The sequence below is a fragment of the Salminus brasiliensis genome, chromosome 7 (genome assembly GCF_030463535.1).
Source record: "Salminus brasiliensis chromosome 7, fSalBra1.hap2, whole genome shotgun sequence".
Lineage (NCBI taxonomy): Eukaryota > Metazoa > Chordata > Actinopteri > Characiformes > Bryconidae > Salminus > Salminus brasiliensis.
The window spans coordinates 38,124,098-38,139,918 of record NC_132884.1 but is presented as its reverse complement, the minus strand read 5'-3'; the positions used below and the strand labels follow the sequence as shown (position 1 = coordinate 38,139,918).

Genomic DNA, 15,821 nt, shown 5'->3' with positions numbered 1-15,821 from the left:
CCCAACAAGACTTTTATTAACTCAACGCAAATCCAGTCCACTAGAGGTCCCCAGCCAGAAAGAGTCGCTGACATCTACGTCCGTCCACTCACTTCAGATTCAGCATTAGTTAGAAATATTAGCTATTGATGAGCTATTTATCACAGTAAATCTGCAGTAAAGCACATTATGTTCAATATTGGCCAATGCCCTTTCGAACAGTATGGTGAAAAATACATGCTGTGGCCAGTGAATATCAATACTCATGGGGGACTGCATTGTAAAGGAGGCCCCAATGTATTTTATGGTCTTAGCTAACATTTGTTATTACACTGGTCAAAACACTGCTCTTACAATTTAATCTTTTAATTCCTATGAACCAGTGTGTAGTTTCGCACTCTCACAGCTTCCTACATTGTACGATTAATAAGCCTTTATAGGGTCCTAAGCAGATTTTCATTTGGGGCCCCCCCATTCCGATTCGCTGAAACGCCCGGGCCTTTATCATCAGACCATTCAATCGGCGCATATCTGCATTTGCCCAATAGTGGCATCAGGCCAACAGCAGGAATTGATTAACCTAGTATTCGTGTGGCAACTATAAAATAGATTAATATAAAAATCACTTTCACCTGTGTAAAACCATTTAGTTTTATTATTCAATGTTATTTTTAAAATGTAGATTTTTATGTTTTTATATTTTTATGATATCTTGGTGGTCCTGCGGGCCCCCTGGTGACGTTGGGGCCCTAAGCGGTCACGTAATTTGTGTAATTCATCCGGCTCTAGGCCAAGATCATAAAACAGTGGAGCATTTTCTCAATACAGTCACATGACCATTAATCAATAATCTCTGGAGGATTATTGTGAGTAAATTAATTAAAAATTATATAAAAATAAATGTTAATTATTATTATTAGTTATATAAAAATAATTAATAAATAATTTTACAGTAAATTTCAGAAATTACTATAGATTATATGATGCTACTCAGACAACACTACAAAAATATACAAACGCAGAAAACTACCAATTTAAAATAAATAAATAAATAATAATACTAAAGAGGTCTCCCATCCCAATTCTAAAAAAAAAACATTGGTTTGTCTAATGTGTTGATATTAGATCTTAGTATCTTTCTGTAGTTTTATAGTTAGACTAGGTTTTTGGTATGTAAATATACCATGCTGGTTTAGCGGGGGGTGTAGTGTAGTAGGTAACACCACGCTCTCAGTGGCAGCGGCGGTTTGAGTCCCTGGCCAGGCAAGCACACCACACTACACCAATAAGAGTCCTTGGTCAAGCCTCCTAACTCTACATTCTCCAACCTGCACACCATGATTCAAGTGTAAGTCAGTCTGGATAAGAGCATCAGACAAATTCCACAAGTGGAGATTTTATTTATTTCTAGGAGGACTTTGTAAAAACGCTCATCCAGTTTACTGCCAGCATGAGTGTGAACCAAAGATGGGTCACTGAGGTCACCGTGTTCATTTGAATAAAAATGGATAAAGGTAATTGATATTATTTGAAGTGTTTTGTTTCATAAGCATTTGAACACAGTAAAGCAGCAAATCCAAGACCTTTCCTCACTGGTTAAGTAATCAGTCTAATAGAGCTGTGGACTGAAGCATGGTGCCCTTTTAATGCCAATGCAAGAGCCAGAGCAATATTGCTATAAGAAGATTAATGGAACTGAATTAGTAGATCTATCAGCTCAGAAAATGAACTCTGCTACTCAAAGTCACATTATATTTTTTTCACAGGAGTAAAAAGCGATTTACAGATTGCGTTAGCATATTTTTCAGATTGAAATAAACCCAATCAGTCATATTCTAGCTCTTAATCGTCTGCAGCTGAATTAAACAGCTTTCAGTTCGGGTTCTCTGAGCTGGTCAGAGACAATATTGACCAAAATGCTTTGAAATGACACCACAGTAATTCTCTCTGACCTGATATATCCTGATATTGCTTCTCCCATAGTTTTGAATGGGATTGTGTAAAGCTGTAACACTGAGTTAGACTAACCCCCTGTGTGGAGGCTGTGCTAGCTCTCACTGTCAGTTGCATATCTTCTTCAAAAGGGTGCTCTACAGACCTTTATCACAGTCACTGAACTGTAGCATGATCGAACCCCCGCCTGCACCTCCCTCAAAAATCTCCATTGGGCTTCAGCACAGCCAACAGGAGGACAGCTAACACGTCTGGAAGTCCCTCCATCACAGACGAAAACCTAGATTTCCTTGGTCGAAGTGCATCATTAGTATCACAGCTGCGCAGAGCTCAGTGTGGAAAGCAGCGGCGTTCAGACGGCGGAGTCAGATCCGCCAAGAATACACCTGTGAGGAGTGTCAGGGACCTTGTCTTATTTATACAAACACTTAAACTCCATCCAAAAACCAGCATAATGCAGTTTCTATACTTTGTGTTATTTAATGTTAAGTGTTTATTTAAATATTTGATATTTATGGTAGCACGGGTCATGGGTCTAGGAGTAAAAAAAATTGGCAGGTTTAACTCCTCTCACTCAGTCCATGTAAACATTTGCAACATTAGTGACATTAGTGACATTAGCAAGCACCCTGAAAACAACAACTAGCAAAGAGACACAGCCTCGTATTTCTACATGAACTCCATGACACTCCAAGGCTTATTACCCCTTATTACCATTCTGTACAAGATAGATAGATTTTTTTGTCATAGAAGTTTATAAACACACTTTCGGGCCAACAGCAGGCCTTAGTCTTTTCAAGGGGTTTCAAGGGGTGTGACGCGGCGCTCAGGGGTCTATTTCTCAAGAGTTTTAACCAAACCGTGCTGAAACCGTTTGAATGGATTAATGTAGATTTTTGAGTTTAGCATTTTTAATCACAAATATAAGCAACCGTCCCCTGTTCAGCCCTGCGTTCACTCAGGTTCAGATGAACTATGGTTTAATTGGTTGCCTCTTTAAAAATGACTCTGCTGGAGTTGAGTTGGAGGGGTATTTAGCTAGGTAAAGGCAGCAGCCTCAGCCATTGATTACAACATGGCTGGAAGCTGATTAATGCTGCTATTCACGCTTCCGCATTAATGAACACAGAAGTGGGATAATGGTTTATTACAGCCACCAAGACAAGAGATTCAGATAAACATAGGAGTGAAATCTGTGATCGCTACACAAAACTCAGTAATCACTCAGTAATCTCAGACTCAATGTCAATATAACGTCAATATAAAAACCATGTATCTCCAAAATAGTGACTTTACAGGAGAAGGCAAAAATGCTCTGAATGGTCATTTAGAGCATTTCTATTAGCCCAGTCATCCAGATCTACACAGTGTTCAGAAGGGTGTTGCTACAGGGTCCAAACCATGGAGAAAACTAAAAACGGACAAAAATGGAGATACATGGGTTTCATTGGACAGCAGCGATATGTTGAATATGTACGACAAACAGGAATAATGTCCACAAAGTGACCCACAGTGTCTCATGCTTTATTGTATTGTATGTTGGTGTGACATCAGAACAGTTTCAGAAAGATTTTCTTGTAGGTACTAAAAAATAAAAAATGTCTAGATGCCCACTGGTAGCACTAGTAGCTATGGAGGGAGAAGAAGATGACCAAAAGCATGTTCTCCATGTTGCATTTTACCCCACATTAGAATTTACCCAAACACTGAAACACTGCACAGACTTTCAGACTTCAGTACATCACACATCAGCTGTAAACCAAACTGCAGTGTTGCGTGTAACACTGACATCAATTCCAGTCACAGCTGTTTGTTGTTGGTTTGTAATGCCTTAGCCTTGAGGATGCCCTCTTCTTTATACAGATGAGCTCTGAATCCGAATACAGAGCACAATTTCAAATCGATACTTGGAGAGATTGAAGGTGAAGCCATTCATGCATATTATAGTCTCTTACTCCTGCTGCAGCGCTGTCCTACATGTAGTAAATTATCAGTGCATCCATTGATTGTTTTTTATGATGTATTATAAACATCCAGAGACTTGTCTGGTTCGTTTCACCTCGCAAGAATTATCATCCTGTGGTAATATTTAGTTTAGTCCTGTGGTCCCGAACCAAGCAAACCACTGTGGTCTATTATCAGCGGAATCAACCAGAGAACTCAATACCAAATGCAAATGATTGTAATAAAAATAAAGTCTCTAGGAAAATGTGGTTTCACTGTTAGGATTCATATCTACATCCTGGTTTTAATGTTGTTTGTTTTTTTTTACACCACATTTGATTAACATTTTAACCACACACCATTCTGTACAGCCCAACCCTAGACTGGACAACAGACCACTCACCTTCTGCCCATATTAGGAACTCCATGTGATGTGGTGGCAGTGGTGGCTCAGCGGTTAGAGTGACGGGCTATCGATAATAGGGTTGTGGGTTCGATTCCCGGGCTTGGTAAGCTGCCACTGTTGGGCCCTTGCGCAAGGCTGTTTACCCTCTCTGCTCCCCGGGCGCTGGAGTTGGCTTGGCTGCCCCTAGTTCACTTGTGTGTGTGTGTGTGTGTGTTCACTACCACAGATGGGTTCAATGTGCAGGACACATTTTGCTGTACAGTGACAAATACGTACACCTTTACACCTTTTCTTAAAAATTACCCCTAAGACAAGACAACCATATTCATCATTAGTGTTGGACACAGATGGGATTTGTCATCTGCCTTTAACCCATATGTGCAGTGAACACACACACATACACACTAGTGATCAAACCATGTGAGACAGTGAGCACACATGCCCGGAGCAGTGGGCAGCCATTGCTGTGGTGCAGGGAGCAGGGAAGCAGGGGGAAGGGCCTTGCTCAAGGGCTCAACAGTGGCAGCTTGCCAAGCCCAGGTATTGGACCCAAAACTGCTGAGCCATCACTGCGCCTTTTATGCCCTGTGGTAGACAAAAGTAGTCCTTGATGTTTCATCCAGTGCACACATTTCCCCCAAATGCTACTGGAATCTCTGAATTCTGGATTCCTTCACAGACAGAAATACTAAATGCTAACATTTTATTATATCCTCCTACACCCAGGAAACACCCAGGAATTTAGTTTTTTTGTCCACTGTGTGAGACATGAGCCTGAGACCTATACATAATGCACCATTTAGGATATTTACCATCTATCTGAATGATCTTGTACTGTCATAAGGACATCCTGGGATTTCTAGTGATACCTCAGTCCTACTTTGCAGAGCTAGCAATGCTAGCCACAACCACTGAGACCAGAGGTTACACTCCCATTATAGTAAGTGAAGCTGTCAGCACCAGCCGCAATACAGTGGGCCCTATCTTACACCCAACGCCAACAGTCTATTTTCACTCCCTACGCCTGCGTTGTTTAAATAGTGACGGTGCTTGTGAATATATCTACACCCATGGGTGTGGTGGCATCGAAATGAGGGGTGTTCAGGTAAATTTCTGGTGTATTGGCGTATATCTTGGCATGTGGCGTATATCTTGGCAACAGCAGTGAATTGTCAACACAGGCGTGTACACGTACAACCCCTGCTTGTTACCCACACATGGACACACAGCAGTGCACAAACCCATAGCCAGTGCCAGTTGGCAGCTATGCAAACTTTTACACCAACAATAAACAGAAACAAAGTAAAATAACATTATTCTAGAGGCTCTTAAAGGGAACGACGAGCGACACGCTGATTGGTTTCTTACTGCACGTTATGCCCACAACACACCCATGATTCATTAAAAGACTTAGGACATGCCTTTTGCTCGTTTCGAGCCATGCAAGTTTTGTACTTTTCCTCTCGTTATGTTAACAAAGACACACTGACACGCCCTACATCAGGCTGTGTAGTGCGCGGTTGATGACTTGCCAAAGCATCACATAAAAAGGGCCCAGTGTGTTTTTGCCAATCCCCCCCCCCTCGATTTTTGAAAAGGTGCATTGAGCTCATGTTCCACTTTAACAACTGCTGCGTTACACCAGTTAAACCACACTCAGTAGATCTAGCTGATGTATGTAGCTGTTAGCTCTGAGCGTCTTGTAGGTTTTGTACATATTGAACAGTTTCTTGTCAGGATCCTCAAGACTTTGCAACACTGTGATCATACGTCCTCTCTTTCTAAATTTCTAAACTGCTTACAGCTTTAAACACGTGTCTTTAAGCCCCACTTTCTCAACATGTACTTGCTGTTGGTCAAGTTGCCTTTTTATAGAGAGAGAGAGACTGTTTAACAAGAGCACAGGGCGATTGACCACAACCTAAAAAAGCCTAAATACAAATTTAAATAAAAACAAATAAGTTCTAGATTAAAAACAATCCTGTGGTTTCATCACAGTGGAACCAAGTAGAACAATATTCTAAAAGGTGAAAATCAATTTTTATATTTCATATCAATAATCATCGAAAACACCAGGAAGACTAAACAGAATCCTGTGAAATAGCAGATTTTTTGATGGCTTTATTAATATATTATTATTTTGCGTTTTATTAATTTTACTTCTGAGAATCATGACTTAAATTAAAAGGAGCTGATTTGGTCATACAGGCCACTAGGGCTAATTATTAGTGTTGGTAAATGAGACATTTTTATGTATTCATGTTCATCATTTGATGCATTTAAAAAGGACCACCCTTACACCCTCCCAGCCTTACACACATAAACACTGCCATTGTCCTCCAACCTGAAGCCCCCTCAGCCACAACTGTGTGCCCGCAGTGTCCTCTTTTCTGAAAAACAAAATTGGGATACCCCAGTTTAGGACATGGTGTGAAACTGCTGCACACTGACTGACCTGACCACACCAACCCAGAAAGCTTTGTGATATGAGGTCCGTTAAGTTGCTTTGGCAGCAGTAGAGTACAGTCAGAGCAGCTGGTGTTGCATAAAAGTTGTAAAGTTGAATAGTTAAATAGTTTAGTTTAATGATAACTGGAGCATTAGCTTACTTGTATGGATGTATGGATGTATGGATCCACTTGTATGGATGTATGGTCGCATGGATGTAGCAGTCGTCATACTTTCACTCATTATTGTCCTCACAATTCAGAGAATCCAGAATGTCATTCAGGAGAAAAAACAACGTACACAGGACAAACATCACGTTTACTACCGGGATAACCCAAAATCCCATTCATTTCTGTTGTAGAGAAAGGCCTCCAGCTTAGACACTGTGACACTGACTACAGAATAACAACACTACTTCAGTGATCTACATATAAAGTCTAAAATGACCTAGTTGTGGTCAGTGGTTTCCTGCTGTAGTATACACACAGAGATTTAGTGTTCAACACCTGCAGCTTCTAGGATCTAGTCTAAAGACAAGGCCAGAAATGGAGCTGCACTTACAGCACATACAAAACATTCCTTTTGGCACTTCTTTGTGTTAATTATGTCTTTGGTTGGACTTTGGCATGTGTCAGGTTCTCCATTGCTGTGACATTATAACGGAAACGGTCATCATAATAAACAAGAATATTTGCGTTAACTTGCAAAACTGTTCCAGCTGCTAAAAAGATAAGGCAACCATTTACATTGAGGGTTTTCAGGAGTCTACAGTTAAAGCTTCTAAAGTGTTATAGTTGGGAAGTCAATACATTTGGAGGTTTATTTATATTTTGTTTTAATTGTTTCAAATTAAAAAAGCAAAGAATCTAATTGAACCTCGAACAAATTTTCTATAAAAAGGTAAAAGTATCTGTAACTGTGTCCTTCGCATTCAACCCATCTGTGGTAGTGAACTCACACACACACACACACTAGTGAACTAGGGGCAGTGAGCACACACACACACACACCCAGAGCGGTGGGCAGCCAACTCCAGCACCTGGGGAGCAGAGAGGGTGAAGGGCCTTACTCAAGGGCCTAACAGCAGCAGATTGCAATAGGATTATTGCACAGCTGTACAGATGTTAATTTTCTGTAAATGTTTATATAATTATATCTGTGCCTAAAAGGTGATTTTTCAGCTTTTCATTACTTTTATTACTTTTTAAAATGATTATTCTTCATTCTATTTATCGTTTAGTGTATTTTTCTTTCTCAGTGTAACTGTAACGGTTTGTTTGTTTGTTACATGTCATACTTGTGTTGCTCACACCAAGTAAAATTCCTTGTATGTGTAACACACTTGGCGAAATAAAGAAATTCTGAATCTGATTGCTGAGCTTGGGTATCAAACCCACAACCCTGTCGTCAATAGCCTGGAGCTCTAACCACTGAGCCACCACTGCCCTATGTCCTTATAAAAAAGTGGGTTCTTCAGAGTTTTTTAGGAAACACACAGTTGTTCTGTATAGAACCATAACAACTTAAATAGCCATTTAAATGAGGATTAAGCCATTCTTGGTCTGGTAAACTGTCCTTCTCTACATCCTTAGAAAAGGCCTAATGCATGGGTTCTCCGGTAAACACAGTGGCTCTATATAGAACCATGTCACCACAAACAACCATTTGAATAAATAAATTGATCTTTGTCTGATTAAAATGGTTCTATACACTCTTAAAAAGGGGGTTCTCTATTGGTTCACCCATAAACACAGTGGCTCTATACAGAACCATGACACCTCAAACAACCATTTGAATAAATAAAGTCATCTTGGTATAAATAAATTAATCTACACATTCTTTTACAGGGGTTCTTCAAGTGTTCTGTAGTAAAGGAAAGAGTTCTATTTTGAAGCAGAACAGCTCAAAGAACCATTTGGATGCTTAAATGTTTCTTTATCTGGGTTAAGCATTCTTTGGATTGTAGATAGTTCTTTATAGAACTGTTAAAATGGCTCTTTGCAGCAACAATACAGAACTGTAGTGTGGTGTATGATGTACTGTGGTCCTGGAAGAACAAAGTTAGCTGTTTCACTGCCGGTATGAGTCCCTTAATAATAATTTGTTCTTTGTCTGATTAAAATGGTTCTGTATGCTTAATAAGGGGGTTCTCCAGGGGTTCTTCAGCAACTCAAAAATCCATTTGAATGAATAAATAGTTTTTTGACTGATTAAAATGGTTCTGTACACAGGGAGTTCTTCAATACAGACAAAGATTCTGTATGGAAACATGACGAGTCAAAGAACCGTTTGAATGAATGAACTGTCTGATTAAAATGATTCTATACACTCTTACATTAGGCGGTTCTTCAAATGTACTGTAGTAAAGGCAAGAGTTCCAAGAGAACCATTTGGATGCTTAAATGGTTCTTTGCCTGGTTCAAGCGTTCTTTGGATTATAGACAGTTCTTCATAGAACCTTTTTAAAATGGCTCTATGCAGCACCAAATACAGAACTGTAGTGTTGTTGTATGCTGTATTGTGGTCCTGGAGGAACACCTTTTTGCTGTTTCACTGTTATGAGTCAAAGAACCCTTTATTGCTTTTATAGAACCTCATTGCTTTGAGTGAGTCGGTTCTTTTAGATTAGGTGATCATAAGAACTGGGACAGTTCTGTATTGTGTTTTGTCACCTGTAATCCGAAGAGTCTGAACTACACTGCCGGAAGTTTCAGAACTCATTTCTCAGACCTAGGTCCAGCATTCAAAGTTAGCCCAAGACTATGTCCAAGAAATCGACTCTCAGAGTCATAAGGCAGAAATCACTGAACGCACCAGGGTCCAGTAAAACTGTGTTGGCAGCAAGTTAATTAGCTTCGGGGAGATCTTCAATTACATCATTCTTGTACATCGTTCTTGTTTATGTATCAAAAATTCCATTGCATTTATCCAGTTAAATGACCATTTCCCAACATCTCTTACTGGTTTTGCTACTGTATCTTATATATAGTTAATATATAGATTAATATATAGTTGCTGTTTTTCAGTTCTGGCATTTGTTTTTTTTTCATTAAGTCAAAATTTCCTGATAAATGGACCAATAAGAATGCCCCAAAATGGCTTGGGCTAAAATGTTTTTACATTGACCTCCATTGAAAGTTAAGAAGCTAAGAAGTTAAGAACTGCTCCTGTAAAGTTGCTATTTTGGGGATACAAGGCTTTTGCGTGACCGCATCAATACTGTAAACAGTATCTGATTGGATTGCCTTTCCTGCTATGCTGGAAACAGCCCTTATAACTTCAGTGTGAGGGGGCGGAGCTAAAGGACATGTTTAAATGCACTGGTTTTAATGGCATTACAATAAGAGAAAACAGTTCAGTGAATTCAGAGCAGGCTGTTTTGCAGCTTAGTTGTCTGTACAGACCAGGGAGGGGCGGTTTTGGAAACCCTAACCACATTTACCTACCACTTTAAACCTTTAAAAAAAAAAGGTTCATTTTCCATTATATGGGCCTGTGTCTCTGCCACTGTTAACCACTGGTAAGGCTGTCTTCAAAGAAAAACAAGACATGACCTAAATTCCCAATTTAGTGCATCAAATCTAGGTCTTCTCTTCCTCCTTTTACTCCTCATGATGGCTTTCTATCGCTGGCTTTTTGGAAACACTTCTAAATAACATCATAGCCTGCAAAGTATCAGAAAAGCAGCAGGTTAGTAGTACTGAAAGGGGCTCAGCATTGAGCTCTGGACACTATTCCACGTCTTTTTTTTTTCTTTTTTTCCAAGATTCATTTTAATATGGACATTTCAGTTAAGGCATGAGATTGCATTCAGTTTGCTATAGCACAGAACATCTAATTGTCTTACCTTTTTAATTTTTTTTAACAACTTACGTTTAAATTAAAGCATTTGAAGTCTTTGGCACTGCATGTGTCCACAGTCCAACTCTGTGAACTGTAAATTTGTCCACTGGAGCAAATACTTCACATTAGCTGGTGTTGCTACAGGTTGCCTTGGGTTTTCTCAGTGATAGGCGGAGGCCCAGATGGGCATGGACTGGGGTCATGAGGTCTACAGAGCACACAGCGATGGGCAATCTGGACCAACGTGGCCCTGAAGCGCTGGATCCGGAATGCATACACCAGCGGATTGAGGGCCGAGTTGACATGTGACATGAAGATTCCCACGTATATGGCACTCTTTGGCAACTCACACGTGGGGCAAAAGTATGTGATACAGTTCATAATGTGGAGTGGCAGCCAGCAGAGGGCGAACAGAAAGAGCACCAGCGCTAACGACTTGGCTAACTTCAGCTCTTTGTGGTAGTATTTACTGGAGTCGCTGGAAGCCTCGGCGCGGCGGTTCAGCTGCCGCCGAATGACCCGGAATATCTCGATGTACAACCCGGTCATGATGGTGAGGGGGACCACCACCAAGCCAAAGAAGTTGAAGTACACCATGTAGTCCATACGTATGACTGAGGTGAACTTGCACTGGATGGGTGAAGTGCTGTTGCCGTTCAGGTCCTGGTGCCAGCCGAACATCGGAACCAATCCGGTAAGGGCAGAGAGCAGCCAGCATAGGGCTACTGCTATCCATGCACGCCGCTGTGTCACAATGATGCTATACCTGCCAACACAACCCAGAAACAAGGTTGAACACTGATCAGGGAGATCAGGGCAAAAGCTAACAGTGTTTTTTTGGTCATTCATATTTTGTAAAAGCAACCTCCACATGTCAGCTACAAGTTTTTCCATTTGTATTAAATTATAACTGATGTGAGCACAGATGTTACCCCATAGACAGGGTTTATTAAATGGGTTGAAGGGATGGTAACTGTCACTTAGTCTGGCAAATCCTTGAAATGTACACAACACAATAATTCAATACAATTCTACACTCCTAAAGAAATGGTTCTTATGCAGTTACTGGTTCTATTAGGATCCATTTCAATTTGAATGATTAAGCCCTTAATGCAGAAAGGCTTATTCCAACAAATGAATAAATAACAAGCTGAATGGCCCTCATTTATCAATCGTTCTTAAAAAGAAATTTCTTCTTAAAACCCAGTTACTCAATTTTCACGAAGTTTCTGACATTCACCAGTGTTTTCTTGTTTGGGATTTGTTCAGTTTACAGTGGGACATTGGGATCCATTATTATAAGAGCAGAGCTGTAAACTTGATGGCCTTGATGACCAAGAGCCCTTCAAGCTTTAAGTTCGGCTCGGCTCGACCCACCATCCCTCAAAATCCACGGAAGAACCTCGTTGCCGCAGATAACAATATAATATAATAATAAATATATCCATTACAGGAGGCTGTGGCAAATGTATTTTTGTCCACAGAGTGAAAGGACAAATGTCATAAAAAACAGGAGGGTTCTGTATGGGCATGTTGCAGCCCCCCAAAGTTCAAACAATATCAGTGTATCCTTAAAAGTACAACATCATCAAGGTCCAGTTGTGTCTCTTTAGTGAGTTTTAAACCATGTTCATGCTCATGTGAGGCTCACACGGGTAGAACGTGGGCTATGTAGGTTCCAGGTGAGCATGGGCTCTGAGTGATGTGTACATTTACATTTACATTTAAGGCATTTAGCAGATGTTCTTCTCCAGAGCGACTCATAAAAATGCTTTGCTATTTACCCAAGAAAAACCTCAGCTAGTTTAAATAGACTAATAATTCAAAGATACCTCTAAGCTTTAGACATTACTAAACACAAGTCAATAAGGTGACCTTAGTACTCTGCTATTCGCCCAAGTGCTCTCAGAAGAGAAGGGTCTTCAGTCTGGGTTTGAGGTCAGCGAGCGTTGGACTCCTAGGGGAAGCTCATTTGACCACTTTGGTGCCAGGACAGAAAAAAGTCTGGACGCTCGTCTTCCGTGGATTTTGAGGGATGGCGGGTCGAGCCGAGCCGTACTTGAAGCTGGAAGGGCTCTTGGTGCAGATCTGCTTTTGACCATTGCAATGAAGTACGGAGGGGCTGGCTGGTCCAGTCTTGGCTTTGTAGGTCAGCATCAGGGTTTTGAATCTGATGCGGGAAGCAGCTACAGGAAGCCAGTGAAGAGAACGCAGCAGTGGAGAGACATGGCTGAATTTAGGAACATGCGTAGATGCGTTGTTACTGGGATTAACCCAATTGTTATAGCCTACCTTAAACCTTAGGCTCCATGCGTGTACAACCCAGATGGGGCCCATGTTTAACCCTTCTTGGTCCTATCACTGAATTTGGTGGGCATCCATATGTGGTTCTCAGTTGGTCTACCCATACATGCTCCACATGGGAATGTTACCTGGGAATGTGTCACTGTTCCTTGAGGAACTTTTAGAGCATAACTTTTAGGAATTTTTTAAGATGCTTTAAGGAACCTTTAAGGAACCTTTTCTTCTAAAAAACCCTTTCTTGAAGGTTCCTCCACAATTTAAAATTGAATAACATACAAATGTTCTTCAAGGTACTTCTTCTTTTGACAGTGTTATACAGTGTGCATTTACTCTAGAGGGGAATATGAGCATATTTGTACCTTTTGGAATCAAGGCAACTGTACCAGAATATGGTACAACAGCCAGGTTCCACCATATACCATTACCTAACTCTCTTGAGAATAGACATTAAAGTGCTTTTACTTAACTTGATTATGAATGCTTTAACAACATTATGAATGCTTTTGCCATAAATACATTTCTGGACTGCTCACTCTGTAGAAAGCATTATGGCAGCAGCATGTTAAAGCTAATCCTCCTGTGTGGAGGCTGTACTTCATTCTGGCGAGCTCTTACTGTGAGTTATGTATGTGCTTTGAAATGATGCTAGGTTACAGACACTTGGGTGAATACAATAGCATCAGTCTAAAATTCTGTGACCGTGAAAATTATATGATTTATCTGTCAAAAGTCACAAACAGCATTTTTTTGAGGGTGCTTGAAACTGTTTAACTACATAAAAAGCCAGTTTTCCAGATCCAGAATAAGCATAACTGTTGACTCAACAGAATTTTCAGTGGTAATTTGTCATTATCCCTGTGTTTGTGTCCAAACAAGTGCCAATCACACATTTTACATTTTACTCCACAGCGTAGTTGTGCCTTGCTGTCCCCTACTTACCTGTAATCCAGCGTTAATCTAACCAATGTTTTAGTTACCTTTACTCCACATATCACATATTTCTTTGACTGTTCTATATTTCTTTTACATTTATTATATTTGATTTGATTTGATATTTTGTTTATTATACTTAATTCATTGTATGTTCATATATTATAATATATTTCTAATTTTTAAACATTTTATTTTGTTGTATTTTAACATACACACAAAATATCCCTCTGGCATCCTGCCTGAATGCTTTTATCTTAATATTCAGAGCAGGATATTCACCTCATTGCAGATATTCTGATATACCATTCTTCTCAGTTTACACTTACATTAGATAGTAGATACAGTACAGTCCATAAGCTATATATAGTCCATAAGCTGCGTTGGCAGCCCATAAAATATTGCTTTTTGATATTTTAGATATTTGATTCTAATGCCATATACTTCTTTTACATGAATCTTGAAAGCTGGCACATATACAAAACAAGTCCACCCTTCCTTCCCTTGCCTTTGTGTCTCTTCTGTTGGAAAATGCCTTGCTCTTCTGTGACACAACAAACAAATGCATTGGTTAGAATGCCTGCCAAAATGCAAACAGCAGCAAGCATCGTTCCTCCTGACAGACAGGAGCAATTTAATTTAGTTAAAAGCCTTGCATATCCAGCCTCTTGATTTGCATCACGCTGGACAGAAATGTACTGTTCTCCAGTAATCCCGGGCAGAAACCTGGTGAAGGTACCACTGATACACTCATACTGATCCCATACTGAGTCCACATGGAGGTCATAAATATCCTGCTGGAATGCCCTCATATAAACATGCTGGGGGAGGCTGGTTCACAATTCTCTTTTACTGCATCTTATCAACAAATCATCTGATGACTTACTGCCATGGCATGTACACAGCCTTCTGGGAAGCTAATGTCCAGGAGTCAGCAAAAGCCAGGAGGCATCTCACTCATTCACATGGATGGTTTAATTCAATTCTGTCATAAGGAATCCATCCATTCCTTCTAAGAGGTAAAGCAGCAGCAGGTTACTTGCGTAGACGTAATTGTGACAAGTGTAAGAGCTTTTGCAACACTCACCTAGTGGGAATCTTGATGCGCAGGTAGCGGTCAATGGCGATGGCCAACAGAGACAGTATGGAACTCTGGGTGATCATGACGAGCAGACATGACAGGAAGAGGCAGGTGTAGAATGGTGTCTTCAACCCCAGGCTGATGACCACGGCCAGCGGGATGACGAGGGCGCCCACAGTGATGTCGGCCAGTGCCAAAGACACGATGAAACAGAAGGTAGGATCCCTGAGAGCCCGGTTAAGGCTGACCACCAGAATAACAAGCACATTCCCCATCACTGAAGCCAGGGCAATGGTGGTCTCGATGGAGATGTACACCATGTCCACATGCTCCCAGGGCTCTATCCCTGGAGAGGATGGTGACTCCGTCATCTTTGCTCCAGAACCCTGTGCCTTGAGGCACGAGGTCTCTCCTACTGTGAAGCAGAAGTGCTTCTCCTTCCACTAGGCTGTCATCTCCCCTTTTGCACACATCCGGGTGAAGGTTTCCATTCTCTTTCTCTCTTCCTCTCTACTTCTTTCTTTCTTGGCCTCCTTGGTTCTCCAGGCTTCAAGGAGTGGAAGTAGTTCAATGGGCTGGTCCAGCCCACACTGACTGTCTGGGTGCCATGTGAGGATAAAGAGAAGTTTGCCAAGCTGCTTCTTCCTCCCTCTCTTCTCCTCGTGTTGCAGTCTTTCTTGCTGGTTTGAATGGGAGGGGTAAGTAGCTCACTGCAGCACTATCCTCCTCTTTTTCTCCTCCCACGAGTGCTTCTCTCAGGGACCCTTGCCTCTCTTCCGTCCTCTCTTTCTCTCATGGTAAGACATTTACAAAAGAAGGAATGTCTAAATTGTGGTCTCTGCTGTGTATTTCAGAACGGAAATGAATGAAAATGCAGTCTTTTGTGGTAGTTGTAACTGAACTGAGCTAAAGCAGGAGATTTTATGGTGTCCG

At 40.8% G+C, this 15,821-nt stretch overlaps 1 protein-coding gene across 1 annotated transcript; it reads right to left on the bottom strand.

The window, feature by feature from the left end:
• Positions 1–10,533: 10,533 nt before the first annotated feature.
• On the bottom strand, positions 10,534–15,552 carry LOC140559630 (adenosine receptor A1). The gene is made up of 2 exons (XM_072683175.1): positions 14,895–15,552; positions 10,534–11,339 (listed from the first exon to the last, which is right to left on the bottom strand). Exons 1-2 carry the CDS (start codon positions 15,257–15,259, stop codon positions 10,712–10,714), a joined length of 993 nt encoding a protein of 330 aa, XP_072539276.1. The 5' UTR covers positions 15,260–15,552; the 3' UTR covers positions 10,534–10,711.
• Positions 15,553–15,821: the final 269 nt, after the last annotated feature.

Excerpts from the sequence above, each read along its gene's own strand:
- LOC140559630 (XM_072683175.1), bottom strand. The coding sequence starts at position 15,259 with ATGACGGAGTCACCATCCTCTCCAGGGATAGAGCCCTGGGAGCATGTG. Across the intron at positions 11,340-14,894 it reads CGCATCAAGATTCCCACTAG|GTATAGCATCATTGTGACAC; the intron begins GTGAGTGTTGCA and ends TTGTGTTGGCAG.